Here is a 27,238-nt window from a genome sequence, read left to right as displayed (position 1 = left end):
TGCCCCTATCCCAACCCTTCATCCAGCATTGGGGTCCATCTGCTGAGACCCTGAGCTTTGAATCGGAGCCTTCTCCTGCCCTGCACTATCGCAGTGCTGAGGAGAAGACAAGTTTACAGCCAAAAGGGACCATTTTCCTCCCCAAGTCAAGGTGTACAACGAACCTGGGGAGCCCACGAGTGGCACGGCCCCTCCTGCCAGCCCGTGCCAGGACCTCTGGGAAGGTGAGCAGCCAGCTTGATTTCAGTATCTCAACGAGAAATGATGTATTTGCAACAAAAAGGAAAAAAAAAAAAAACCAACTCTGGGATCTTTTCACGCGAAACACCGTGCAATTGTAATGCAGAATTTTACCTCTGCAAGACAAGTTATGACCAACCTGTATCAGTCCTTGGCAATGCAGTTTTAGGGAGCTGTGACCGAACCTCATGCCAACAGGTTGTAACAGTGGGAGAAAGGCGGTGATCTCATGGCAGGCAACAGCAGGGAAACCCCAAAGCACTCACCCATCTGGGTGCATCCAGAGCATTTTAGCGATTTGCGTGGCTACACCAACCGCCAGTGAGCAGTGCCCATGCAGCCGCGTTTGTGCCTGAGCCTGGCGGGGGGATGCTCCAGCACATGGCCCAAAGGGCAGCCCACAGGGATGGGGCTGTTGCCCACAAAACCCCTCAGGGATGGAGACCATCCCCAGTCGCCCCGTGAAGCGCTGCCAAGTCCTTTGAAGCCATGCGAGGATCTGAGCTGCGTCCCGACCTTGCCATGGTCTGAGGCACAGTGCTGGCACCGGAGACCTTGGGGGGAGCACGGGGCTGCCTCCCCTATGTGCACGCAGTGCCCCGGGGTCCCAGCAGCTTCCTGGGTTTTATCAGCATCCTTATCAGTTTCTTTTGTTACCACATTTCTTCAAACCTACTACAGCTCCTTCAAGAACCCTGCCCCAGCCAACCCCAGCAGCTCCCAGGTACCGGCACCTTTCAGGGGTCTCTGGCTCCAGCAAAGCCCCTGTGCTCAGGGACACATCGTCTGACGTCACCTCATCATCCGACGTCTCCCTCATCCTGGGGCTATGCCTCCCTCCCCCAGCTCTTCACCACAGTCCCCACCATTTTCCACCATCATTTAAGTTTCTGAAGTAATTTCTTTTTTCTTTTTTGTCCTTTTTTTTTTTTTTTTAAGCAAACCATCTACCATATGTTCTCCCCTGAAAGGGGTAATTGTTAACAGATCATTAAAACACCGTGGCGAGTGCTCTGAGATTCCTTCCCTCCGTCTTACACATTATCCCGTCTCTGTCACCCTTTCAATGCGGCTTTGAGGGCTCTGCTTTTCTAACTTCCTCCTCGGGGAAAAAAAAAAAAAAAAGAAGAGAGAAAGAGCCACTAAAGTGACCCTCTTCACAGCTCTCCTCCTTGCTTTTCAATGTCTTTTTTGACACCCAACAATAATCGGGGGGGGGGGGGCTGGTGTGCTGCTGCCGCTGGGCTGGGGGCAGCAGGGCCGTATCCTGCCCCGTTCACGGGGCACCAGGGTTGGGAAGGCAAGATGAGGTACGGCAGGGGTGCTCCAGCCACCCCCCCCGGGTGCCGACGGCCTCTCTTCCTTCCACTGCTGGGCAACGGTGCTGCTCGCCATGGGATGCTCAAAAAGTGCATCCCATCCATCCTGGTCCCTTTGTCCCCACTCCTGAGATGGGGGCTGCGGGATGACCCCCATGACACACAAACGCATCCCGGGCTGAGACAGAGAGTATTTCTTACAAAGCTCGTTCCCTCAGGTGGATCGGATGCTTTCGGTGGCACAAATACATTTTATCCAGAAATAAGCTAACAGCTGGCTGGGAACTGAACTAAGCCCAGAGACAGAGCTGTCTGGGGAGGCTTGGACCTTTCACCTCTCTTTCCCAGAGAACAAACGCTATTTTAGGAAACACCAAATGCTGGAAAGCTGAAGACTATCAGGGCACGGGTCACTTTTACCTGAGCCAGGCTCTCAGCTGAGGTGAGCATGGGCACAGCACCAGCACCTATTCGCTTTGCTGGGATAGAAACCTTCGCAGAGCTGTGCCCGCCTGTCTCCCAGCCTCTTGCACAGGGAGAGAGATCCCAGGATGTCTGTGAGCACCTTTAGCAGCAGCAGTCCTGTTCAGTGCCGCGTTTAGCGATGCCGTTTTACAAGGAAAGCGAGCCAGCAAAGCTACATCAAGCCTGGGCTATGCCCGATGCTGTGGCAAGCCAGCGGACTGAAAATCATCACCATCCGCTCGGATGCCCTGAGATGAGCCAGGAGGGCTTGCAGCTGCACAGCCCCTCGCCACAGGGAGAAGGAAGAGGAGGAGACCCAAGAGAGGCAAAGGCATGTCCCGACAGCAGCTTTACACGTGCCAGATTCCAGCGTGACGGCCACCAAACTCACCGCGAGCACCAGCAGCAAAGGTCTCAGGTTGAGGGACACCTCGTCACAGGCTCCCTACGCTTGTCATCAGAAAGGTTGAGGCTTTCAGAGCTCACGCTTATGTTCCTAACCTGCATCTTCTCCCCTTCCACCATGGATTTGGCCATTTCCCCAGAGGTCCGTGTTCCCCGACCCACCGCAGCCTGCAGCCGAGCTTCGGGCACCATTCGCACCTCTCCTCCGGCGTAGGCACCTTTCCTAGCACTGGCATGAAGCCCTTTGAATTTGGGCTTAGCCATCCCAGCAAAAGAGCGTGCTGCATGGGATCAGTGAGTGCCCGACAGCCCTGCCGGGAAAGATGTGGAGGGGGCAGCTGTGCCAGTCAGCAAAACCCAGTTACATTGGAAAAAACCCAGAAACTCCAAAGCCCTGCACGCAAACTTCTCCAAGAGCCAATATTCTCCAGTAGTTCAACAGCTTTGCCAGTGCCTGCATGGAGTTCCAGGGACCTCACAGAGAGCTCCTTCCTTGGTCAAGGGCCTGCCAGCATGACACCACAGCCCATTCCCCTGGCCAGCTCTTGCCCTTCAGCCAGCAGGTTTGTCTCAACACCCTCCCAACCCCTCAGGGCGTTGTTATGCTTATTCTAACCCAACAAGCTGTAGCCTCAAGCGGGAGAAGACGATGCTGCTCCGCTTTGCTCCAGCTGAGGGATCATCCTCGCATGGTTCCCACTGTGGGGTCACCGAGCATCTCGGGAGCGCTGCAGCAAGCGATGCTCAGCCAGCGCCGGCAGCTCCTTGTGCTTCCCCAAGCAAAGCCTCCCCATCCGCAAAACCTGCCGCAGGCAGTAACACCCCCACCCGTGGCGCTGACCCACGAGAAACCTCCAGGGAGGGCTGAGCACCGCGACAGGTTGTGACGTGCAAACTGGTACCCAACGCCCAGAAGCGCGAGGTGGCTTTGCCCTGTTGTGCAGGCAGATCAGCTCTTCTCCTTCTCTCCTTTCCGGGATGGCAGCTTTCACCTACCTCTACCTCTTCATCAAGGAAAAAAAACTTTCCATGGAAGAAAATACCTCCTTTGTACCTCCTTTGAGGGAGCATGCTGGCAACGGGCAGGACACCCGTTTTTCCTGAGGGAATTTAACAGCTGCCTTCGCCGAGGGCTCTTATCGCTGCTGCGAGGCAAAATTTTAGCCCTTCGAGCTGCAGAGACCGACTTCAGGCCAGGAGCTGAATCCAAATGAAAGCAGTACTCCCATCCTGAGCATGAAAACAAACTGAGGCTGGGTCAGTTTTAAGAAGCACGATGGACTCAACATAATTTTGACAAGTTAAACAGCAGCGTTGCTCTCACCACCACAGGTGAAGATGTTGCCCTCTCTCCCCGCTCCCCAGAAAAGTGTAGACATCGAACGAGGATGCAAACCCAAAACAACTTCACGTGCCACCAACATGCTCAGGGTCGAGCTGATCTCCCTGGCCCAGCAGAGCCCAGAGGATCCCAGGCAGCGGGAGAATCCTCACTCTGTGGCTGAACACCCACCCAATTATTTCTTACCCAAAAGCGATTCCTGAACCCACGCAAGCACCTTTTAATAATCAGCTTGTACAGAAAAGTCACAAGCACTGGCAAGTCCTGGTGAAGAAAAGGGCCTTAGGAATGCAAATCTGCAACTAAATGGTTTTTAGATCTTAAACACCAATTTTTTTCCCCATCTGTAGGAAATTAGCTCATCCCACCTCTGAGGCCGTTTTTCCCCTGTGAGGTTGTAATGAGCAGCCGTATCCCAAGTGCCCCTCTCCGCCTCCCCAACAGATGCTAATTGCTGCAGAGGTTTGGGGCTAACGAGGGATTTCCAGCTTTAGAGGGACAAAGCCCACGGAAGCTGTGCCTGAATGAGGGGGCTTTTGAAGCAGGGCAGGGGACAGGGCCACCGGAGAAACCCTGGTGCCGTACAGACACACCGAGCAGAGATTTAATTCACGGTGAGCAGAGATTTAATTAGCGCCTTGTGATATGGCATACCCACACCACCAGAGGGAGAGCTGCTCGGCATTTGTCCTCTGTAACTGCACTAATTAAAGATTTTTATCACATAACATCATCGTACGGCATATACCGTGTACGATGCTCCAGCCAGGCCCTCAGCTCACCAGCGTGCATCGCCCAAGTGCCATGCCAAGACTGTGCCAGGATGGCCTGTCATTACTTGAAATAGAGAGGTAAATCTCTGTTTCTAGCTGAACGGAGAGCGATTCTCAGCGCAAAGCCCCTCCACGTTGCTGAAGCAGCGCAGCGACCCTCTTCCCTGAACCCACAGGAGAGGGAGGGTGTTTAAATTGGGCATCGCTGCCCGCTGCCTCGGCAGACAGCCGGCACCGAGGAGCTGTTACAATCATTCGGTTTCCACATCGTCGAACGGGCGAGCTGCTCCGCACAGACAGGCAGGAAAGCTCCGGGATGCAGGCAGGAGAGAGGCAATGCAGGGGTCAGGCAGCAAGGACCGTCAGGGGTGATTTTTGCAGGCAGGGAGCACAAAGAGCTGCCCAACATCCATGAAGGGCAGGGCATTCGGGGCCACGTGGAGGATGAACCATGGGAAGCTCACAGTTGTCGGAACACTTTAAAATTACGCACACACACACACACAAAAATCCCGTAACAGATCCGGGGTTTTGCAAAGTTGCCTCAGTCTTTTAAACAGCAGGCAAGGAGCGTTTTTAAGAGCAGGTTTAAGGATGCATCTGCAAGGAGTGGTCCAGCTGTGGCTGCTCCTGCCAGGAAGGCAGGGATTGAATTAGATCAGCCTTCTTCATCCATTTTAAAATCAACTTTCACGTCAGCTGCCTGGAAAAGCCCACATGATCTTTGCTAGCATGGCCACAGTGGCTTTTACTTACAGCCAAACGCAAAAATCAGACCAGGACAACATTTTGAGTCTGGCCCTTCGCATATTTCCAGCCGATTTGCTTGTGGACACAGGGCTGTGCATATTTAAAAAGAAAATGCCGGCAGCTGGGTCAGTGGCGTTTAGTGATGGAGATGACCGGCCAGAGATGAGCCGCAGGTTCACTAACGCTGCACCGCATCCCCTCCAGACCTCGCTCGTGTGGATGAACTGGGCAGGACCGAGCACAGCCCTGCAGGGTCAGCGGCTCAGGGTAACAACAGCTACTTGTAAGCACACTAAACACCTTGTGCACAATACAAACCCACTCAAAAATCAATCTACTAACAGGACATAGCACGGCCCACGGAGAAGAGCCAAGCCTCATGCTTAAGAGCAAATTCATGCCCCCATCGCAGTCTCCCCATCATCTCCCACGGCTCGGGTGCCTGGGGGCAGCGGAGCAGAGACCTGCTGCATCCTTCTCCAGCCACCCCCTGATCAGCATCATCCTCCCCTCCGGTCACCATGGGCCTATGAAGCAAAGAGTTAAATTTCTTCAGACCTGAGGGAACGGGAAGGGTCAACAGTATTTGAATCAATCATTTATTAAACAAAGTCACACGTTTAGTCCGTGATTGTCAGGTAAACGCCCCCCCACCCCCAAACACTGCGTATGACAGAGAGCACCGAGGAACGGCTGAGAATTCAGTACAGCCCACACATTGCCTTGCTAAAGGAGAATTGCTCCCCTGTATCCCCAAATACTCTCCCTGTTCTATTTAAACCACCCAAATTTTAACCACACTTCTGTCATCTCCTGCTTTCCCAGGTATCTTCAAACCACCACAATATTTACTATTAGTAAAGAAAGAAAAATTACCTTTGTCATTCCTTCCTTCACAGTTTATTACAGCCTTCCTGCCATCTCACATTCGAGCTTTGGTCCCCTCTTGCTGAAGGCCAGAGCACGGTTCTGCCTCCGGCGATACCCCAGCTCCTGATAATTTCAGCTCCCACCTTCCCAGCGCACACTCCGTAATAAAGCAATTTTGGCTTCAATCTTCCTATCCTTCACCAACAGCAGTTAGCTCGGTCCTCCAAAGTTGCCCCTTCCTTTTCCCCTTCCGCTCGTTGTACACATATCCACCCTTAAAACACACCTTGCTTCTTAACTTACCAAAAATACATTATTCAGGACAGAGACCAGGAAAATTTAGGTGACGACGATAAGGAGCAATTAAATATGTAACCATGTGTGGGACCCAACGCTAGAGTGTGCTGTGTAGGACATAACCTCGCACTGCGGACGATGGGCTTGATAACGCTGCGGGATCTCTCTCTCTAGACACCGTCAGAAACACTGAAGAACTAGACGGGTCTTTTTTTTGGCTCCTGGGAACGGATGAAGCTTCCTCAGAAATCCTTGGTGAAGGTGGAGAGCTAAGCAGCAAACACAGAGTTTTGAAGAAAGCAGAAAACGCGTCCAGGACGGGGAAATTAAAAAAAAAAAAAAAAAAAAACAAGCAGAAGAAAAGCAGCAAGGAGAGAATAATATCAGCTATTTCGCTGTATGGCTTAGACGAGTGGCAGAAAAGAAGAGATTCACAAAGACAGGAATCCCACTTTATTCTCATCCTGAATTTGTTTATCTCATGATAATTGGGTTTTGCATTTTGCCTGCAAGCCTGTCTGGGGCTGGAAAGACTGTAGAGAAATGCTCAGGACAAAGCAGCAACAACAAAAACCCCAGAGCTCTCTGTGACTTCCCAAGTATTGTCTCAGATTCACTAGGAGAAGCAAACAAGGCACAGACCCTCAGTGACTGTCCAAAACCCCAGGCAAGTCAGCACCCAAGCCAGAATCACAGCTCAAGGTATTTCTACCTTTTGATTCAGCATTTGAGGGACAGGCTTAACTTAGAAAAGAAAATAAAAAGCATTTTAAACAAAATCTTTGTGGTTTTTTTTAAAAAAAAACTTCTTGTTTTTATTTTGACAAGAAGAATAAAGTTTAGAAACATCTCAACATACAGAACTCCAAAAAATAAAAAATCATAAATCACCTAAGTTAATTTACTAAAGAGGAAAAATACAGTACATACAAGACTCAAACATCCTGTAAGTTTGTACAAAAGCCAGACAGTAATAAATTGCATTCGAAATATATCAAGCATTACCTGACTGATTCGACGTTGGCATTTGCCCCATTATTAAAAGGCACAAAAGACTGAGCAATGAAAGCGTTCAGCATCACATCCGTTATTGTCAGTAAATTCATCAAGATTAGCATAAAAAAAATTATTAAACCCATGTTTAATATTCACCACGTAGATCAGTAAGAAATCTTTTTTGGAGGGAGTAAGAAAATAAAGTTGGAAAGGACAAACATTTAAATATGACACCCCTAGACACAAAGGCTCTTCCTAGAAATCTACCTTCCAATCTTCCCAGAAGAGTTTTCACAGCTGCGTATCACTCGGCAATCATTCGAAAAAAAGATTTAACGATCCACAAGCCCACCCTCCAGCAGCGTCACGATACCGCAGCAGCATCGTCAGCAGCATGGAGCCCTTTTGGTGCGTCTTTGGTTGCGGACACACCGAGAGCGACGAGGCTACGGAGGTATCGGCGCGCCGCCGACCCACCGCCGGTCTGCCGGCTGCTTCGTTACACCCGTAGTCCGTAATAGCCAGCACAAACCAGAACGGGTGGATTTGCCTTTTTTTAAACCGTATTTGAGGTTTCCGAAGTCACCCCGGGTAACACATGCAGCAGCCGGCTCCAGCAAACTCGGGGGCAGATCTCTGCTGCGCTTCTTCAAACAGTCTTTCGCTCAGCTTGTGCTCGGTGATGATATCTTCCACCCGAGTTATGTAAAGCAAGGATAACAACACTCCCAAGAACTGTGAAAGGAAGGGGCATCTCTAGTCAGAGATCAAATACTGCTTATCTAACGCCTCTCACAGCAGTTTTTACAAATTATGTACGCATACGTTGGATATATGGGCAGGTATACGGTAAGCATACAGGCAGAAACTCACATTGTTGTTATTCGTGGCATATAGGGGTGTAAACGGATCATTTCTGTGAAGAGCTAATACAACAGAAGAATTACCACCCCTGTGTCTTGGAGCATTAGAAAGTCTCAGTGGACGCAACCTGGGGGAGGAGAGGACTCAAAAAACCCAAGCAAAACCAAATTAACCCACCAAATCTCACCATATATCACAGTAATGCTACTAAATTACCAGAATGCCACCTCAGCTTACCAGTTATGTTAAATTTAAATAAAAAAATGATAATTAAATATAGTCAGATGGGATTTCCCATACCGTAGCAACAAACCAGATACTCCCTTTAATGGATAACGCACTGGCCCCTTCTTACCTGGGGTAGCAATATGCCGAGCAGCACACCGGCCATGATGCTGTAGTTGTCCAAAAACCAAATAAGCACTGCATTCGTGCATCCTCGGACATATATAACATGCTGAACACTCAAGCGCTGCAAAATAACAGAGCAAACGTTCAAACAGGCAGTTGCACTGGCATATGATACAATAACACATGATAACTCAAAATTCAGGGACGCAAATTTGGTCTTCATTCCGATCTCTTTAAACCCACTGAATTTAACAGAGACCTCATCACTAATTCTTCCATCTGTTTTTAGGTTGTTCCACACCTGAACGAGTTATTTCATTTTTTTTAAACCTTTTTTTGCAACTACTTTTCTAAAAGAAATGCATCCAATTCTCATTTTAGACGACTCGGAAAGTAGAGAAGTCTCTCTTTTGCTTTTATCTCTGCTTCCAGGTTGAAAGTACAGCAGTGGAAAAATATGAATTGTGGACCAAGTGCTTTGCAATAGACTCTAAAAAGGGCAGGAACAAGAGGATTTCAGATTCAGTCCTGCAAGCTGCGTGCACCGTGACCCCAACCCATAATATAGAAAGCACTTGAGGCTGCAAAGAGTCCTAAGCAGATGAATAGGGTAAAGTTAAGCGTATGCTTAAGTGCTTTGGGCGTTAGAGCCAGGCTGGAGCATTTAGGTGATTAAGCCATAAATCACTGAATCTAAATGAAGACAGGTCATATGTAAAGATAACCAGTAATCCCAAAAACCAACAACTGAAGCTGGCATTGTGCGCCAAGTGCCTCAAATGAGCTGGGGAGAGGGGCTTTTTCCAACCAACCCCCCGCACCAGCACTCCAAAGCTAGGAGTGGAGAACTCCCAGCAGATCCAATTACTGATTTCCCTTCTTAATCACTCCACAATTAGTGCCTTGAGCCAGCAGTCTCTATTCTGGAGTCACCGGGGCTATTCCCAAGAGGGAAGACTGAAGAAGGAGGCAGCCCCATCCCGCTCCTGGAGGGAGGAGAGGGCTGCCAACACAACCTGGGAAGTCCCACTCCTCTTCCAGGAATAACTATTACAGGCTTAAAAATAAAACACCCACCACCGGCATATAAAATACTTAGAAACAGCAAAGTTGACTTTACCGAAACCAAATTTTCTAGGTGAGAAACTTTGGCTTTTAAGTATTAAAAGCTTTCCCCAACTCAAGTCACTGATTAAAAGTAGGAAAGCAGCTTTCTTTGCATTAATTGTGCAATTAGCATAAGGGGGATGACCTTTGGGAAGACATGCTTCATGCACGTCAACCAAGGAATCGTGGAAGATACAAAGAAGGGAAGATACCACAATAAGACAAGATTAGTTGTTTTACTCTGTGAAAGTTTTTCCAGATAAAATAATGTTAATTGCTGATTTAACTGTCTGGTAGATTTAAGCATGCAGAAGACAATTTTATAACTGACCAAAAAAATGCAGAGAATCATCACCCTTTGCCACGACAGGGTGGACACTCGTTACTTTACCTCTTTGTCAATGGTTTTGTATCCGCACATAGTGTTGATAATATCTGTCTGAAAAGAAAACAACAAATATAAACTGCAGCAGAAAACAAAAATCACAAAAAAATTATTTTTACTCTTCTTGTGTTCACCAAGCTCGTACAAAAGCAACAACAGGGTTACTTCTCAGTCCAACACTAGTTTCTTCCAGCAGCCCCAGGGTCAGATTTACATAGGGCTCTACATGATTTTAGAGAGATCAGTATTGCCAGTGTGTCACGACACAAGGCATTTGAACCGTATCTATCCAGCAGAACCAGCGTGGCATCAGAAACCAAAGCTAGCTGTTACAGAGCTGTACGCCACAGCTGTTTCCACAAAATGAACAGCTGGTTTTAATTTTAAGGCCTTAATAACTTAACACATCTTATTAAGAAAACCAGGGGTTAACATGGCTATCATGCCATCCCGATGACAAATTTAAGCTCAGAAATATCTCAACCCCAAGTAACGTCCAATACTAGGAATGCTTACACGAACATTTTACAAGAGCAAATTTATTATATTTTTATATACCATTTTATATATATGAATATAAAATTCATATATTCAAAAAAAGACTGAATGCTTGCATTCATCACAGATTACTAACGCATTTTCTGTAGCCCTTTAATATTTCGCATGGCTCTAACTGGCCTGCCGAAGCTAGCCTGAAAATACCATCCTTCACTTACAAATCAGCTAACGTAAAGCCCACCGGCATCAAAGGAAGCAATGAACAAAGCCATGGCAGAAAATGAGAATACGCAAATGAGGAAAATAAGGTGGAACAAACTCTACTGCATTGATACACGCTCCCTGAAAATTAAAACAAGATGTAGAAATGAGATTTCTAAACGCCGGTGGTCTCTGAGCGATGGGCTGGGGTTCCCAGGTCACCTCCCCAAGAAGGAAGGGGGACGTTTGCAAAAGATGGAAGGAGGACGGGTGTTACAAAATGGCAGAAACACCAGCCACGGTCAAGGTTTTTAAGCCCCCAAAAAGCCAGGCTCTCACCTTGAACACGCAACTGGCTGACAAACAAGGTTCGGCATGTTCCTAAAAAAACCCGCTCTATTTCACAGGTCCGTTGGGAAAACGTGAGGGGTACCCAGCTGTCAACCACACGTAATAAATACTCTTGGAAGTCAAAGTTTGCAATACCAGGCATCAGCGTGTTGCTGTGTCTGCTGTGAGCGATTTCACATCTACGAAACGCTTGAGTCTAAACGACAAAGGCAGGGCCATCCCCAAAACACGGGACCGCGACCAACACAGTCACATCATTTCATTTTAAACACAGCATTTCCTAACAGGACATCGTGGCATAAGAAAATGTATGCAATGGAGATAAATGCATTAGAAACAGACATTTATAGGCATCTGGGGACTAATTTTTATCTGCTGCACTAGCGTAAGTCTTTAATAAATACTTCAACTTAAAAATAGTCCCTCCAGAGCCCCCCCCAGTATGAGCCTGGCTCATGTTAGCACGAGGCTTTTTCAGAGGATCAGAATCCAACCTCTGACATTAGCAGGAGTTTTCCATGACTACAAAGCAAATGAGTAATCACAAGCCGTATCTGTAGTTTTCCAGGACAGAAACCAGCCTGTATTTGGAAGCATTTGTCAAACATACAAGATTTATGCATCTTCTGGTTGGTTTGTTGTTTTTTGGGTTTTGTTTTTTTTTTTTCCCAAGGCAGCTGGCCGTACAGCCACGGTGTTAGTGTCATCCTGCCGAGTACGCGTCCGCCCCGCTTGGACTTCACGAGGCAGATCCACGGCATCCCGGTGCGGCAAAGCCACGAGCCCTCACGTACCGCAGCATCTTGCTGAACACCCTACCCTTAAATAAGAAGTTTGCTTGTTCTTTTGGGACTTCTCCCTGCCTTTCGATTAATTTCCCTGAGCTTAACACTTTGCAGGCTACCTCTAGGCTGCAAGTAGTCTTGTCCCCCCCTCCCCAGTTGCCAATGAAGCATACGGAGGATATACTCCCTCTTTTCCTCGGCAAAGTTTTTATTTTAGCGCTTTCCTGCCTGCCAGGTTGCATTGGAAATCCTCGACACGTTTTGATTATTTGTGCCACAGCTGGAAAGGCACCTGGCGTTATTAGTCACCGATTATTGCACTGCTTCGCCTTCACAGCACTGCTGTATTTCCACACTCATCAACTAACCTTTTAAAACAAGACTTCAACAGAGAAATGAACAGAAAAACAAGCGGTACTTTGAATGTCTCCTAAAAAGCCAGACTGCTCTTGACTAACCAGCTCTATCTTTCTTTACCATCAACTGAGGGCAAAATCCTGAGTTGTTCTGCTCAGTGCAGCTGTGCATCAGCAGATATTTTCATATACACGACTTTCTTGTTCTCAAACACCTAAGACTTAAAGCATAACTATTTAGCTTTGGTTTCTGAGAATAAATCAAAGCTCAGTGCAGATTTAAACAGACTCTTTCTCATACACAAAAAATGTGTAAGCATACGTAATAAACACCTTCATATTATACACATTTCTCAGCAACACCTCCTAGCATGATTACTGACACAATTATTGCATTTATTTTCCCTTTTTTTAATTAAACGGCCACGCTCAAGGCAGAAATAGAAAGGGCAGCACGTATCAGGCACCAGTAGGCTATCCATCATGAGCTCTACCACATCTGCTCTTACACATACTCAATTTCTCTGTCTCACATCCAGACCAAAGACCAAAACCCAGTGAGGCTGGGATTGCCCATACTGATTTTAAGTTGAGGAACAGTTCTTTATCAAACTCAGCATGACATCCATCCCTCAAATGAGAAGCAATGAATTCAAACTGCTGAAATTTATATAAAACACATTTACGTGGAACTTAACGCCTGCTCCTAGTGCTGCCAGCACCAGTCGATACCAGTTCATCACAGACTGAGAAACTGGTCCAGACTCCAGCTGACAGGGTGTCCTTCCAGGGAGGAATTTACAGGGTGGCAAGGCAGGCAGTTTTCAAGGGTGGGTTAGGACAGAGCAGCAGCTCCGGTCTAGACCTGCACCCACAAGGATGCGCTGACCCTGGGGTCCTCTGCCCACATTTCTGGATTTTTCTGGATGGCGGGGTCGTTCTCTTTGGTTTTTAATTCACACAGCAGCTGGTGCACATCACTCCAACCCCCACCCACAGAAGCAAATCGGAGCCCAGGCTTCCTGGGAATGCTGGAGCAGCAAACGCTGGGGAAAACACCAGCAAAACTTAATTTTAAGCAGCCCTGGTCCAGGTGAGCCATGAGGTTAGAGCTCCCAGGATCTCTTCTGCATTTCCAGGACTGCGTTGTGTGACAGTAAGACAGACCAGAGCCGACGCATCTAATTCATTATTTTCTCCTTTTCAAGCTGTCAAGACCAACGGACTCATAGCTCCCATTTTCGGGAGGGACCCATTTTCCTTCGCTTCTTCCCCCAGACTTTCTCAAGGAAGGTACCTTTTTAAGCGAATGCCGGCGACCCGACAGAGAGCAGCGATGCCAGGACTTACCTTATTTGTGACACAGCAAGTGTAGGGCACCCCGCAGGCCAGCGGTCCCGGCGCCGCACAGTTGTGGTACACATTTTGGGACCAATCTTTATAATCTTCCCCACCGCAGCACTTAAACTGGAAAAAAACGACACAAAAGGCAAAGGGGGGAACAAAAAAAAGAATCGTATCTTAACAGAAATTCCTCTACTAAGTAGAAAAGAAAGTAAGAATAAAACAGTTTTAAGAGCGCTGAACTACCCAGCAATTCTGTCATTTTATCAGCAAGGCACATACGAATGTATATGATAGATACAACTGAAAAGAATGAAAGATACAGTCAGCATTCCTCCATCACTCGTTGAGCTATTACCCAGGGTGCCAGAAGAAAGTACTTGGTGCTAAATTCCACTTCCCATCTTTTCCGAGTTGAAAAATTTTCTTTTCAGGTCTGGACATCGTTAAGCAATGTTTTTACATTCATTCCACCTCGAGCTGTAATATACTACTTCAGGTTTTTTAAGGATTGTGACTACATTTCTAAAAGACAAAAGCGTTGCTATAAAGTACAAAAATAATCTCACTGAAACATTTTGGGCGTAATTTAGTAGCACTGAAATCTGGCAAACAAATACTGTAAGTTTACACTGACTTAATACAAATATTCACTTTATATTTTAAACGAAGGGGAAAGGAGCAGTTTATTTAATCACTAATGTTTATTCGCTGTACGTATACATAATTTTGGGCAGTGCATGGAAACTTTAAAGCATTATGAAGTCTAATGACAAAATTTCCTCAGAATGGTTTGCTTTTGACAGACTTTCCATGCTAACTTTGTTTTTCAAAGCAGGCTGCCATCTCCATAACGATGTCATAAAATATACATATCACTTCCTAAGTTAACTTTTTTTTTAAATCATTACTTGGCATGGTCACTGACATCACATGGGCCCTGACATCACATTTCTGAACATTTTCTGCTTCTTCTATAGTCTCTGAACTGCATAGCAGAACTCTTCAATAATCCAATAAACATTTCAACACACCAGCCTTAGGAAAAAAAAAAAGGCTGTGAGTCAACTACACGTGCCATTAAGTAATGCTCAGCTGGGCTCAACACAATTTTGGAATTTTAATTACAGGTATATACACTTCCATGGGCATTTCCTTTGAATAAACACCTTGTTAAAGAGCTTGCTATGTGCCCTCAAGCGAAAATACACCAGCCCAGGTTCAAATGGCCTAACTGCCACCTAAGCTCTCTTTATCCGGTGCCTCCCGTTAACGAGATGCTTTTGAATGTCTTGCACCAGCCAGCAGAAATGCTAAGCGCAAGAACTTGGGTGGAATTTAGGCTGAATTTGTCAGAATCTGGCCGTGGGGCCCCTATAAGCCTACACATTTGCAGGATCTGGCCTTGAGCATCCAAATCACACCCACCGAGGGAAAAGCTGCATTTTGCCCTCTGCTCCTTGCAGTGATTTAGAGGGCTTCGAATGCCAGCTGGGATGCTGGAGGAGCCCTGACCGCAGCCACGCCGTAACAGATGATGCGTCAGATCTCACCCCCCACATCAGTAAGAATTTGATTATCACATCACTGGAAAAATGCAAAGCTGTCGCCAAGGACCTACCGCATCTCGGCACTGAATTAGTCCCAGGGAAAAAAAAAAAAAAATCCAAACAACAACCAACCAACCCGCTTTTGAACAGAATCCATGATGTTCTTGAAGTCTAAATCATCGTAGTAATTCTCAATTCCTCTTCTAATATTATTGTTCAAAAAGTTGATTGTCTAGAAGGCAAAAGCGAATCAAGATTCACAGGTTACACACGCGAAACAAAATTAAAAGAGCAGGTTAAAGTGACAAGTGTAACTGATGAGCACAAAAGGAAAGGCTTTTTTTTTTTTTTTTTTTTTAAAGAAAAAAGAAATACCAGTTAAAAATAAATGATAGCACAGTCCATTCTCTTTTAAGGCAGCAGCAGCATCACTGCTGGTTTTGTGCTGAGAAGTGCTAACAGTGTGACACCTCTCCACAACTGAAAGTTTTCAAAATCCAGCACAATCACAGCATAGCAAAAACTAGGACTAATCATAACCAGAATGTAACAACTTTCCTTTCAGTCCAGCTGCTAAAATGATCAAAGCTAAATCCTTACAGGTCAGAAAGAAACCAGAGATACACCTACTCATTTTCTCAGTATTACAAACTGCAACACTTAAAACCAAAACAGAACAAAAAACATTATCACATCAGTGATTAGAAATAACAGGGAATTTTGCAGGACTATCCTAACTGGCCAAGAATAAACAGCAGCAAATCCCGACTACTCTTGTGCTACCCATATCACCTCATTTAGACTCGACAGATTTGAGAAGGAAATAGAGAAAGAAATGGGAAAAATCAATGAGGCATGCAAAACAATCCACATTTAAACAGAGGCTATTAGCCTAAGGTTTTATTAAATACTTCCTTCTCCTCCCCATACTAACCCCAGCTTCTCCCTTAACCTCAGAAAACAAGCAAAGAAACCTGCACCTGAGCGCAGCTGTCCTGCTCAGCCAGCCAACACACGTGTCGGGAAAACAGTTACTGCACAAAAACCCCCAAAATACATTTTCCTTGTCCAAAAGTCAACCGCAATTCTTCCTCGCCCTCTCAGCAAATACCATCTTTGGCATTTACTTCATTTTCTGCCAACCAAATTCTCTGCATCCCGTGATGCCCACACTCCCACACCACGCAGGCTGATCTGCTCCCTTCGGTTGAGTCTGGTGCTCCCACCACAATTCAGAATAAATCCTTGCACGGGGCCAAGGCGACGTCTACGGCAACGGCCAACGACAGCTTCTAGAAAGGAAGATAACTCAGCCTCTGCTCTCACAAGTCAAGTTCACGGCTCTGGTCCAGCATGGAGTAAGAAGAAAACACTAGCTAGGGAGAACATAATACTACTTCAAAATAACAATGAGTTGTTATTTTTAATAAAACCTTTTTTTTAGAGCTTTTTTTTTTTTTAAGTAACATGTAACATAGTATGCACAACTTCTTTTTGCGGAAATGAGATTGGTAGGATCGGGGTGGGGAGGGAATAGGTCGTGTTATTCAGCATCTCCTTTTAACACTCATATTTTGCCAGATTTGACAAAAAAATCCAAGCACAGAAATCTAGTACTTGCCATGGTGAACACATTTGTGTTTTAAAACATTTCTAACACTCAAAAAAAAAAAATAGTCTGCTGCTTTCCATTTAGAAAAATTAAGGTTTTTATACAATTATAGCATGCTTGTAAATGATGGGGTCTCCTATAGAAATTAGTTATGCTGCTCTTGGAAACCTGAAAGGCCCTGAAAAGTCTGGACCTGCCTTCAGACCTCCATCAATTAGTGCTCATGTGACAATCTTAACACCTTTTATTTGCTCAGTAGCGTAGCTGTAACATCATGCCTTGTGAGTAATGTTCTTGGTGATCAAGACCCAAATGCAAGCGGCTCACCTGGTTTCTGAAGATCAGGGCCACCACTCCACCAGTCAGCTCAATCAGCAAGCAGATACCAAGAATGTACATGAACTGCAGAAAAACAATTGCAAGTGAGACCTTAAACAGAACAAACCCCAATTACTCTTTCAGTTAGTGGCCTTAAGTCTGTAACATTCAATCGCCAACACACTTGGCTTTCTGCATACGAGATGTCATTTTAAAGAAAGATATAAAACTATGGGTTTGTTCTTATAATGCTGTTCACGTCACAAGAACACCTTTTTTCCTCACTTGAGTCATTCTGGTTTTGCCCAATTGGCGAACACATTATTTTTCTGCTTTGAATGGACTCAAAACCAATAGATGCATTTATCACGCCAAGATACTTCTCTCCGTAACAGCATCCCAGAGAAGCATATTAATGGACTGCTACAAACCATACCGAACTTTGTGGTTTTATGCTTCCTCTAAAAACAGTACTTACCTGTTAGCTTCCATTTCTTGGGTAAAGAGGCTGCATGATGGGCACCGACAGGACTTACTATGCTCAGTGGTAAGAAAAATTATACCTGCTAGCTGTCTATTTATTCATCTGTGTATAATATATATACATGCTCGCTCACACACAACCACAACATACGCATCTGTGACTACTTATCAAAGCACATGCAAAATAATATGAAGAAATCCATAGCGACACCGTGAGATAGCTGCAAAATGCCAGTACTTGAAATGTTTTTCCAACCCAAAGGGTTCTTTAAGCATAAAAGATGGCTGATAAGTGAATTTAGGTCTGCTTCTTAACAATGAACTTCATCAGGAGCGAAGTTTTATGATCTCTCATGTGAAAATAATCTCTAATGCTCCACCCCAAAAGCTGGCTTAATCTCTGTGCTCTCAAAACCCATTGCAGTGTCACAAATTCACCGGACAGATCTCTTTTCTCCTGCTAAATCCGGAATCAGCCTGAGAAGCAGACATTGGGGACTTTCTTCGTTTAACTACCCTACCGGGTTTGCTACCACAACGGGAACAGAAAACGTCCTCGGCATCGGACGGGGACACACCACCATGCTCAGAGTGAAAGAAGCCACCACCGCCTAAGGACAGACTCTCAGTAAAATTCCAGCCTAATTTCAAAATCCACAGTTGCCTCTTGCTTTGGCCCATGTAACATGCCACGTATTTACCACTTCTTTACATCGAACTGATGCGAAGGCGAGAATTAAGTTTTCGCGCTTTACTTAAGTCGTATGCGCGACTTCCATCTGCAACCACAGCATTATAGAGGAACTTCCCCAAAAACTCATTTGGAGAACCACCAGGGGCCACAGCTCATCTCTGCACTTAACGTCCCATCAAGCAGGTTCACGGCTTTTGGAAATCCCCCCCATACTGCAACCAGACTTTGCCTTTTCCTTCGGCCAAAGGGCAGAACTATCTCCTCTTCTCCATCACAGTTCCCCTAAGCAGGGCACGTGCCTATGGTATGGCCAGAGCAGAGAAAAAGCAGGCACCGTGGTGCCAGGCTAGCGTCAAATGGTATGTCAACAGCGGAGTTTGCACAAGATCCACGCCAGCTGATAATAATTAACATTCCTGGTTGTTTTCCATAAAGCCCTTAACTATCGGAAAGCTGGTTTTCTCAGCGCCGGGCTCTGACCCTCGCCTGTCCTGTCACTGGCAAGACGAAATGCTGCTGGGTCCCTGATGGAGGGACATCCATGGACTGCAGTTCGGGGACTGTTGCCGGAAAGCAGTTTCAGATTTAATTAAAATAAAAAAAAAACCTTTAGGAAAATATTTTTCAGTGTAGACATAGTTATGGGTTTGAATTCAGGTGACACTGAAAAGCAAAAGCAATGAGCCTTAAAAATTAAGAATAAAAAACCCAACACTTACTGCTTGAAGAAGGCATAAATTGTCTCTTAGAGAAGCCAGTACACCCACGAAAGATACCAGGAACATTATAATGCCCAAAAGTATTAAAATAATTGCTGGGGCTAGAAAGGCACTTTCCAGAGTTTTGTACTTTTGTCTTTCAACTTCTGCATAAATCCCAACCGCGAGGACAAGGGCTCCAATCACCTGAAACAGAAAAAGAGAAGAGCACAGACGTTACTGTTTCTCCCAGTAAACACAGAGATGACATTTTGTGAGTACACATGAACCTCTGACTACTCACTTCAGAATTAATTATAAACAATGAAACACTCAAATCAGAAGTTTGGATTAAAAAAAAAAACCAAACTCAAAGACTAAAGCAGAAAAAAGCTGAGTTGGAAAAAAACCTAAGATTTGTTAATTTTAAAATATATTTAATAATGTTTTAACATTCTGGAAGTTAAACAAATTGAAACACATGTCATTGGCTGAAATGTAATTTATTACTCATCTGAGATGACATATATTACACATACTAAAAAATGCCATGGCATTAAAGTTCCTCCTTTGCGTGTCTGTCTGTCCTTCCCTCTGTGTGTGTATATATATATATATATATATATGTGTGTGTGTCTCTAACAGAACACAATTTCTAAGCCAGGCTGCAATCAACAGCTTGTATGTCCCTTCATAGCAGCTCCTACTTTATTTAGGCTCAGCAAATATGGCCAGGTGTATCCTATACCTCCCTTCCTCTTGTCATCAGGGGAAATGCACTGGATTAAAAAAAAAAAAAAAAACCAATAAAAAACAACCCAAAACACCAAAACCCACACCACACACACCGCAAAAACGCAAGTTTGAAATTACGTCACTTTCTTGAACTACCACCAGATAAAGCTGACAAGTGAAATATCGCATTTCATTTAACAAGGTACAGGTATTTCAATCAAAATAAACACAGTTAAGTCACAATCATTTGGTATGAAACCTACAGTGTGCTGCAAGTCGCTTTGAATTACGCTGAATTAAAAAAAAAAAAAAAAAATAGCCCACAATACTTAACCATGAAAATTGCAGTGGAAAAACGTTCCTGCCGACTCTGACAGCCAGGCACGTCCTCGGGGAAGAGCCCAGATTCAAATGAATCATTTTGGCAATCTGATAAAAAACATGCCCCTTTTCTGACCTGACATTTCCGCAGGAACCCCGAGTCTGCTCCCTGCACACCAACAGCGAGGAGAACGCACTTCTTAATTACACGAGGCTTTTGAATAGCACATGGTATATCCCGGACAAAGGTCTAGATGAACACACGACATACTTAGTTTGCAAGATCGTGAGCCCGACAGCTAAAATATTTTTTTTAATTACAGGATATCTTAAAATAAATAACAACTTACTGGAAATTCTTTATTTTCTACAGGGATGAATAAAAAACCCAAAGGACAACATGTGGGGAAAGCCACCAAGCTGTCATTTAAACTAGAAAAATCGCAGAAGGGTCCACCCATAAAAATAAATATACCAAAGCTATTTAAAAAGCAACTTAAAATTTTACATGACCAAATTCAGAGTAACTCTCCCTCTGACAAATTCAGAAATCGTGCCGTAAGGTTACAGATGACAGAAGGGAAAACATGGTGGACAACTAACAGGTACCCAAATTTACCACTTACATGCTTCTGCTATAAAATTGTAATTAGGTTTTTTTTATTACTGAATTGTCAATTTGTAGTGTTAGCTTTATTCTTTAAAAAATTCAGTGGTTGTAATAATAGTATATATTACTATAAATAGTACTATAAATATAGTAATAAATTATAAATGTCTTTTCAAGCAGACGACAACATAAACAAATCAGTTCAAAATTTTTAAATACAGCTATAACAATTGAGGAAAGAGTCTCAGAGCCATACAAAATAATTACAGACTGTAAAATTGGTGACTGTACATGTATATGGGATTCAAGAGTTCTAGTAGTAGGTAGTAGTAGTATTTTAAAAAAATAAACAATAAATTAAAAAAAACCCTAAAAACCTGAAATTTTTGTGTCCAGACTGCATTCACCCTGCTCGAAAAGTAGCAGATAATACAACTTAAAGATGGACTCTCCTGCAAACACTAAAGCACCATTAACAAGTTAACGCTTGCCTGGTAGATTCCTTGTTTAGAAAATTAAAAAAAAACAACATTGGAGGTAAAACACAGGTATTAAACCTTGACGGGGATTATCTGAATTTCAGAAGTGTGCGTTGTTTCAAGGCTAGAACGTTTTACTGACATGTCTTTTTCTTAGCCATAGCTTTCTCATCAAAACGTTCCGTTTAAGAATTTTGTTGTTGTTGTTTTAAAGACTCAAAGGTGCCTGTAAGTAGAAATACAAGACGCTTTCCCACTGTAAGAGCTTAAGATACACAGGCACATATAGCAATCTTTATACACATCCGTTATCTTCACCCCTTTCCATTTGCACTTCAGCTCACACACCCTCCAAGACCACTTTCAGCATTTTAAGCATACAAGAAACTTCGGTCCTGCCTTTTGTGTTCTGACACCAAAAAAACCCCCCGAAATTCCCCCTTTCAAATTCCCACCTGCTACAGCTTTTACTGTCCCAAGGACCAAGGTGGCCGATACCCCACCCCAGACAAACAACAGCATTAAAATGATGACACTCCCCAAGAAGGGGACTACAAAACACCCCTGCAATAAAACTCCCTCGAGCCATCCTAAATTAACAGTTCGGCAAACCGTGGCACGCAGGGGGCACGTGCCGCAGGGAGGCAGGCAGGCTTCGTGCTGCCTTCAGCAGCACCGCGGCTGTGCCAAGGGAAAAGCATCAGCTAACAAATAAAAAAACTCAGATCAACCTATTATATAGTAGACACACATGCAGATTTTGAAGCATAAGAAACTATCACGGAGCGGGGGGGGAAAGCCCACCTAAGTACAGGATTGAAATCCTCATTCCTTACAAGCAGAATTTATGCTTTTGTTACCTTCTGGTTTTTTTAAGCATTTAATAAAAGTCTTTTAAACCTTTAATACGGTCAAATCAACAGCGGCCAAGCAGATGCGCTAACTTCGCAATCATCCCACCCGTGCCTCTTGTCCGGGACTGTGCTCTCCCTTCCTGTGACCGGGGCTGGAAACTCGACTTTTACGTAGGTAGCCCACAAACATACTTTGCTGTTTACATCCTGCATCCTTCACAACAGCCCCGAATTTGGCAATTCACACTGTGTCCGCAGGAAAAATTAACTGGCCTTGACTCGCATTACCTGAGTATCCACCAGCAAATACCAGGGACTTTCTTGGGGGCTTTTGCATGCACAGAAGTTGCTTTCCCAAGAGAAAGGAAAAACATTTATTTAGAAGTAGCGGTTTTAACCCTGTGTTTACAATACTTATTCTTAAATAAAGTGCCTTCTCAGCAACAGCACCTTCTGTTTAAAACGCTGGATGTTGTTTCTTCCAGGCAAGAAAAAATACATCACATTCTCCTTCACCAGCAAAACGGTGGCCTGAAAAAGTTACAGGGATGGCTATTTTTTAAAAAAGCCCTGGGTGAAATGAGAAGACACAGCAGCGACAGGGCCTGTAGCAAACATCCCCTCTGGCTCTCCCAGCGATGCTTTCATTTCCTTTCTGCTTCTAGATAAAGCTGATATTTAGTTCCCGGTGAGTTTAAGCAATCCTGGGGACTCAAATCCGGGTGTACATCACTCATAAATGTACCGGAGGAACAGCAACAGCGGGGAGGAAAGCGAACGGCCTCGGCATGCCGTACGTCAAAGCCCCAAAAAGCAGCAAAAGAACACAAATCACCCAAAATTTAAGCAAGCCGATGCTCCACAGCCAAACTTTACTCCCATTTTCACCAATTAAAAAAAAAAAAAAAAAAGAGTCAGTAAGACTAGCACAGCTGAAAAAAAGAACCAGCCCGCTGACATTTACAGCTAATGAGATCTGCTTCACTAAGCTGGAATAAAAGAAAATTTCGAGAGAGAAACCCACGTGCCATGCCTCACACAATACGGCGTGTGTTCGGCCCGAACGCCGGGAGCACGCTGCCGGGCTTCCCGAGAGCAAACGCCGTCAGCCCCCATCCCTCCCCGTCCCACGGCCCCCATCACGCCTGCCGCCTTCCCAGAATAAACCATCTTCCCAGCTCGCTCTCGGATATAAACAAGGACAGAGCATTGAAAATCCAGAGCAAGGAACTATAAAGAGTAAATAAACTCCTCAGGCTACTTGAAAGAGGCTTTGTCCTTCAGGGACACTCAGAGAAACATTTCAGAAGGGTCCTTTTGCTGCTACCGGATTAATTTTCACATCCCACCAGCAAGGGCTCTTGCTGCCAACAGAAAACACGGAGTAGACAACATGTATGGTCCTTCATGAAGGACACCCTGCAAAAAAAAGGGCTTGGAAAATAATGCAACAGATTTCCCTTTTCTGAAAGTCACACCTGCGGAATAGCTGCTGTGGAGTAACACGGGAAACTTCAGGAATCGAAACCCAAGGGTTTTCCTTGGTTGGTTTGTCTGCTAAGAGAGACAAAAGATATCCAGGATCCTCAAAAGCCTGAATTACACCCAAATGCTTTGCATTTCCATTTTTGTTCATCCTTAAACCCTAGCTTTAATCAGATACCTACAATCAATCAAACCTGGTGGATCTAAACCTCTTCTCCCACGCAACACGCCAAAAGCTTTATGCTCCCACCTTGTAATTCCGTGTCTACTGAGACAGAAACACAGAGCAGCAAAACAAGAGCTTAAGCAGCATATTAAACCGAAAGAGCCAGAAGGAAACCCCTCCTCAGCACAGCCAGGCAGCATCACCCTGGTATCCCGGACCCTGAAAAAGCACCTTTTAAAAATCACGGTCCTTACAAGGAGCCCCGACAGCTCCTTCCAGCCTGGGGGGTGCGTGCTCGGGGTGAAATCTGCCACGTTTGGGAAGTCGGCGGTAGTAGTCTGGGCTATATGGATATACTATATAAGCAGGTGGGACTGTATCGCTTTCAGGAGGCAGCACGTGGGTTTTACCTGACACCTGGCTGAGGCCAGCAAGCGTGACACACCTTTATGTTTTAAAGCCTCACAGCATCATCCAGCCGAGGCTCAGCACCACCCTGACGACAGACTTTACAGGGCAAAGGCTTTATTTACCCAGCTCCCCTAGGGCGGAAAAAAAAAAAAAAAAAGCCTCCTTTTAATAGGTGCATAAACGACTTTCCACCTGCCAAACTTTCGAACGCCTTACAAGTCGCCCATCCGCCAAAACCAGTTTGTCAGTCCTTAGGGAAAGCCGGGGAGCTACACCTACGGCCACGGGTGTGCCAGCCACCGGCTCAGCAGCAGAACCATTTCTTATCGCAAAACCCCGACACTTCGTGCAAGGAGAGACACGCACGCGCATCCCCCCCAAATCCCCGAGAGGACCCCCACGCCCGCCCCCCCGACCCCCGACCGCACGCTTGCCCACGCGTGTACAAACCCACCCCACCCCCCCACGCGTGGGCGCCCACGGCTCCTCACCCAGAAGGTGGTGGAGTAGGTGATGAGGGTGAGCTTGAGGCAGAGGTAGGAGAACCGCCCGCAGTACCGCACTTGCTCCGCGTCCCCCGCCGCCATCCTCCCGCCCCGCAGCACCTGCTGCCGCCGCCCGGCTCCCTTCCCCTTCCCTCTCCCTCCCTTCCCTCTCCTTCCCTTCCCTCTCCTTCCCTTCCCTCCTCTCCTTCCCTCCCCTTCCCGGCGGGCCGTGCCCGGGGGAGGGAGCGGCCGCCCCGCCGGGCGGGCCCCGGGGTGCCCCGGGGGTTGCACGGCGGAGAAATGCAAATAAAACCCGGGGCGGGGACGGCGAAAGCGAAGGGGAAAAGCTCCGAAACGGTCCGGCTTTTTCCTTTCCTTTTTCTGTTTGGGGTTTTGTTGGTTTGGTTTTTTTTTTTTTTTTTTGCCCGTTCAGGACAAACCCCGCAGCTGGAGACGTCAGGAAAAAAAAAAAACAAAAACAACAATTTAATAAATCTATCGCTGCTCAAACAGGCATCTAAGAGCGCTGCCGGAGCGCAGAGCAACGCACACAAACCTCTGCGATTGCCACGGAAGGCGGCGTGGATGTAAACCACCCAAACGCCGAGCTGCCGCTTCGCTGCTGGGGTTTTTGGTTAAGCGTACATCAACGTCGCAAAGCAGAATCCCTGCGCTCTACAGCAGCCCAATTAAGCAATACCGGAGGCTTTACCTTTCGTTATAACACCCAGGCGATCGCGCGTGCGAAGAGGGTGCTGTCGTGCAAATACCACCGCCCTAGTGCAACAGTGAACGGGCGTATCGCCCTGGCCGCATTTTCTATCCACATCCCGCTGCCGTGACAGTGGATCAGCGTTGGTCTTACGCAGCCATCATGAACTGCAAACGCCATTCATGCCTACAAGATTAAATAAGCCCTTTCAAGCTGCCAGCGCTGCACTCCTGCGCCACAAAGGACTATTTTCCTCCGGGGAAAAAAAGTCTCATTCAAAGTGGCAGACAACTGTCACAGAGTTAGTTGTTGCGTCCTGGCCCAGAGCAGAGACAGACGGCATTGAAAATCAGCGGCTGGTATCGGAGAAGATGAAGTGTGGCAGAATTTATTCGTAAATTATCTAGCAAAGAGACTGTAGAGAACCTCTGAGCTGCGTGTGTAGAACCGTGTAAGTGATCGGTCGCACATCATTTTGTTAGGTACATACAATATACTGGTAGTTGCTACCAAAATCTCTTTTATAAAGCCTAAAAAATATTCCTGGATAACTCTGTTATAAAAAGTGCCATTGCTTTTGCATGCAGTGCTAAACTCTGCTTCTGGGAAACAAATAATCCAGCCCAGGTCCCTGCCAGCGACAGAACAGCTCATCACCTCTTACGTTTCTGACAATAATACGTAATATGATGTCCTAGAGCATTCATCCTCTAAAATATCAACAACTTGAGCTTTGAGTCAAATCTGCAAATATCCCTGACACTTACCAATGCCGTGCAGGCTGGAAATCCCATCGCGTATTGTGTAAGTGCTGAGAATTAGAGTCTACCACACGTTCTTCATGTCTCACGGGCATTGTTCACATCCAAACACGTTCCTGTCACTTATGCTTTTTCCTTGTTTGTGTATTTAACTGAATTAATAGTTTTGGTTCGACTGCCCTAATGCCTTACCTTGTCCTTCACGCTCTGATTTCTGCAAATAAAATTTCAGGGCACGACTGGCTGAATGGGGAAGCCGATTACCAGGAGTGTCCATTTTCCTGTTGTTCTCACTCTGAACTGAGCCAATACGTCAAAACAGGTTCCTGTTATGAAACTGTATGAAAATAATTGAATAATCCTTTTCTTTGTCTGAATCCCAGACTTTGTCTAGACAATGAAATGGCAAGATTTCTGGACACGATTGGTACAGTTTAGCAGTAAACGGTGGTTTAAAGTAAGATGTTATGGATTGCCTGCGGTGCTGAGGCTCCTTCTTGGTTGCACAGAGCTGCAGTTTTCCAACCGAGAGTTTGGCATCTCCGCCGGCATCGAGGCAGATCGTGCATTACAGCATCTGCTCCCGAGACCATCCAATGGCTCAGCTAGCGGTGGTTTTGTTCACGTTAAGGATCAGTAACTTCCATATTTCCTCCCTCACCTCCAGGGCTACCAGGGTGGCTGCAAGTGTCTACAAGGCATGGTAGACCCCATGGACAGTCTTCAAAAGCCGTGGTCTGCAGAGCATTTGACCCAGGGCTTTAGGAGATCTGCAGAAAAGGAAAGTGAACCCCCAAGCTAGCCCTACACCAAGGAGTGTCAAAAAGACCCTAAGCTTTAGCTTTTCAGAGCTACCAGCAGCATTTTTGCTGCTTTCTGCCAGCCCAAGCTGCGCTGATAAAGCTGGAGTCTGGCTGCACGTTGCCCAACCTGAGGTGGATGCTCATGGTCCTCACGTCCCGCTCTCAGAGCTGTTCCCTGCACAAAGGTCCTTCCCCCCAAAGCAGAGTCCGGCGGGCAATACAATTAAAACCTCTACTGCCTGTATTACCCTGTATTATTTTTCCAAAACACAAAATACACTTTACTCACCCTTCCTGACCTTCCAGACACACATCTTTTGTTTGCATCTCTCACCCTTTGCTCAGGCCTGGAATGGGTGACT

The 27,238-nt window shown here is 45.8% G+C and overlaps 1 protein-coding gene across 2 annotated transcripts; it reads right to left on the bottom strand.

Moving 5' to 3' along the window:
* Positions 1–6,063: 6,063 nt before the first annotated feature.
* On the bottom strand, positions 6,064–26,318 carry TSPAN15 (tetraspanin 15). 2 transcript variants are annotated; one of them, XM_069795790.1, is made up of 8 exons: positions 26,080–26,318; positions 19,076–19,261; positions 17,189–17,263; positions 15,386–15,481; positions 13,706–13,822; positions 10,171–10,218; positions 8,677–8,793; positions 6,064–8,192 (listed from the first exon to the last, which is right to left on the bottom strand). In XM_069795790.1, the coding sequence occupies exons 1-8, from the start codon at positions 26,104–26,106 to the stop codon at positions 8,040–8,042; spliced, it is 819 nt and encodes a 272-aa protein (XP_069651891.1). In that variant the 5' UTR covers positions 26,107–26,318; the 3' UTR covers positions 6,064–8,039. The 2 variants fall into 2 exon arrangements, with proteins under 2 accessions (XP_069651891.1, XP_069651890.1); XM_069795789.1 differs by lacking the exon at positions 26,080–26,318 and adding an exon at positions 24,607–24,800 and having other exon boundaries at positions 6,065–8,192.
* Between the last annotated feature and the right edge of the window lie 920 nt (positions 26,319–27,238).

Source organism: Haliaeetus albicilla, chromosome 11 (genome assembly GCF_947461875.1).
Source record: "Haliaeetus albicilla chromosome 11, bHalAlb1.1, whole genome shotgun sequence".
Classification (NCBI taxonomy): Eukaryota; Metazoa; Chordata; class Aves; order Accipitriformes; family Accipitridae; genus Haliaeetus; species Haliaeetus albicilla.
This window is presented reverse-complemented; position numbering and strand designations above follow the sequence as displayed.

Excerpts from the sequence above, each read along its gene's own strand:
- TSPAN15 (XM_069795789.1), bottom strand. The coding sequence starts at position 24,702 with ATGGCGGCGGGGGACGCGGAGCAAGTGCGGTACTGCGGGCGGTTCTCC. Across the intron at positions 19,262-24,606 it reads CCTACTCCACCACCTTCTGG|GTGATTGGAGCCCTTGTCCT; the intron begins GTGAGGAGCCGT and ends TTTCTGTTTCAG. Across the intron at positions 17,264-19,075 it reads ATTTATGCCTTCTTCAAGCA|TTCATGTACATTCTTGGTAT; the intron begins GTAAGTGTTGGG and ends GTTTTTCTGCAG.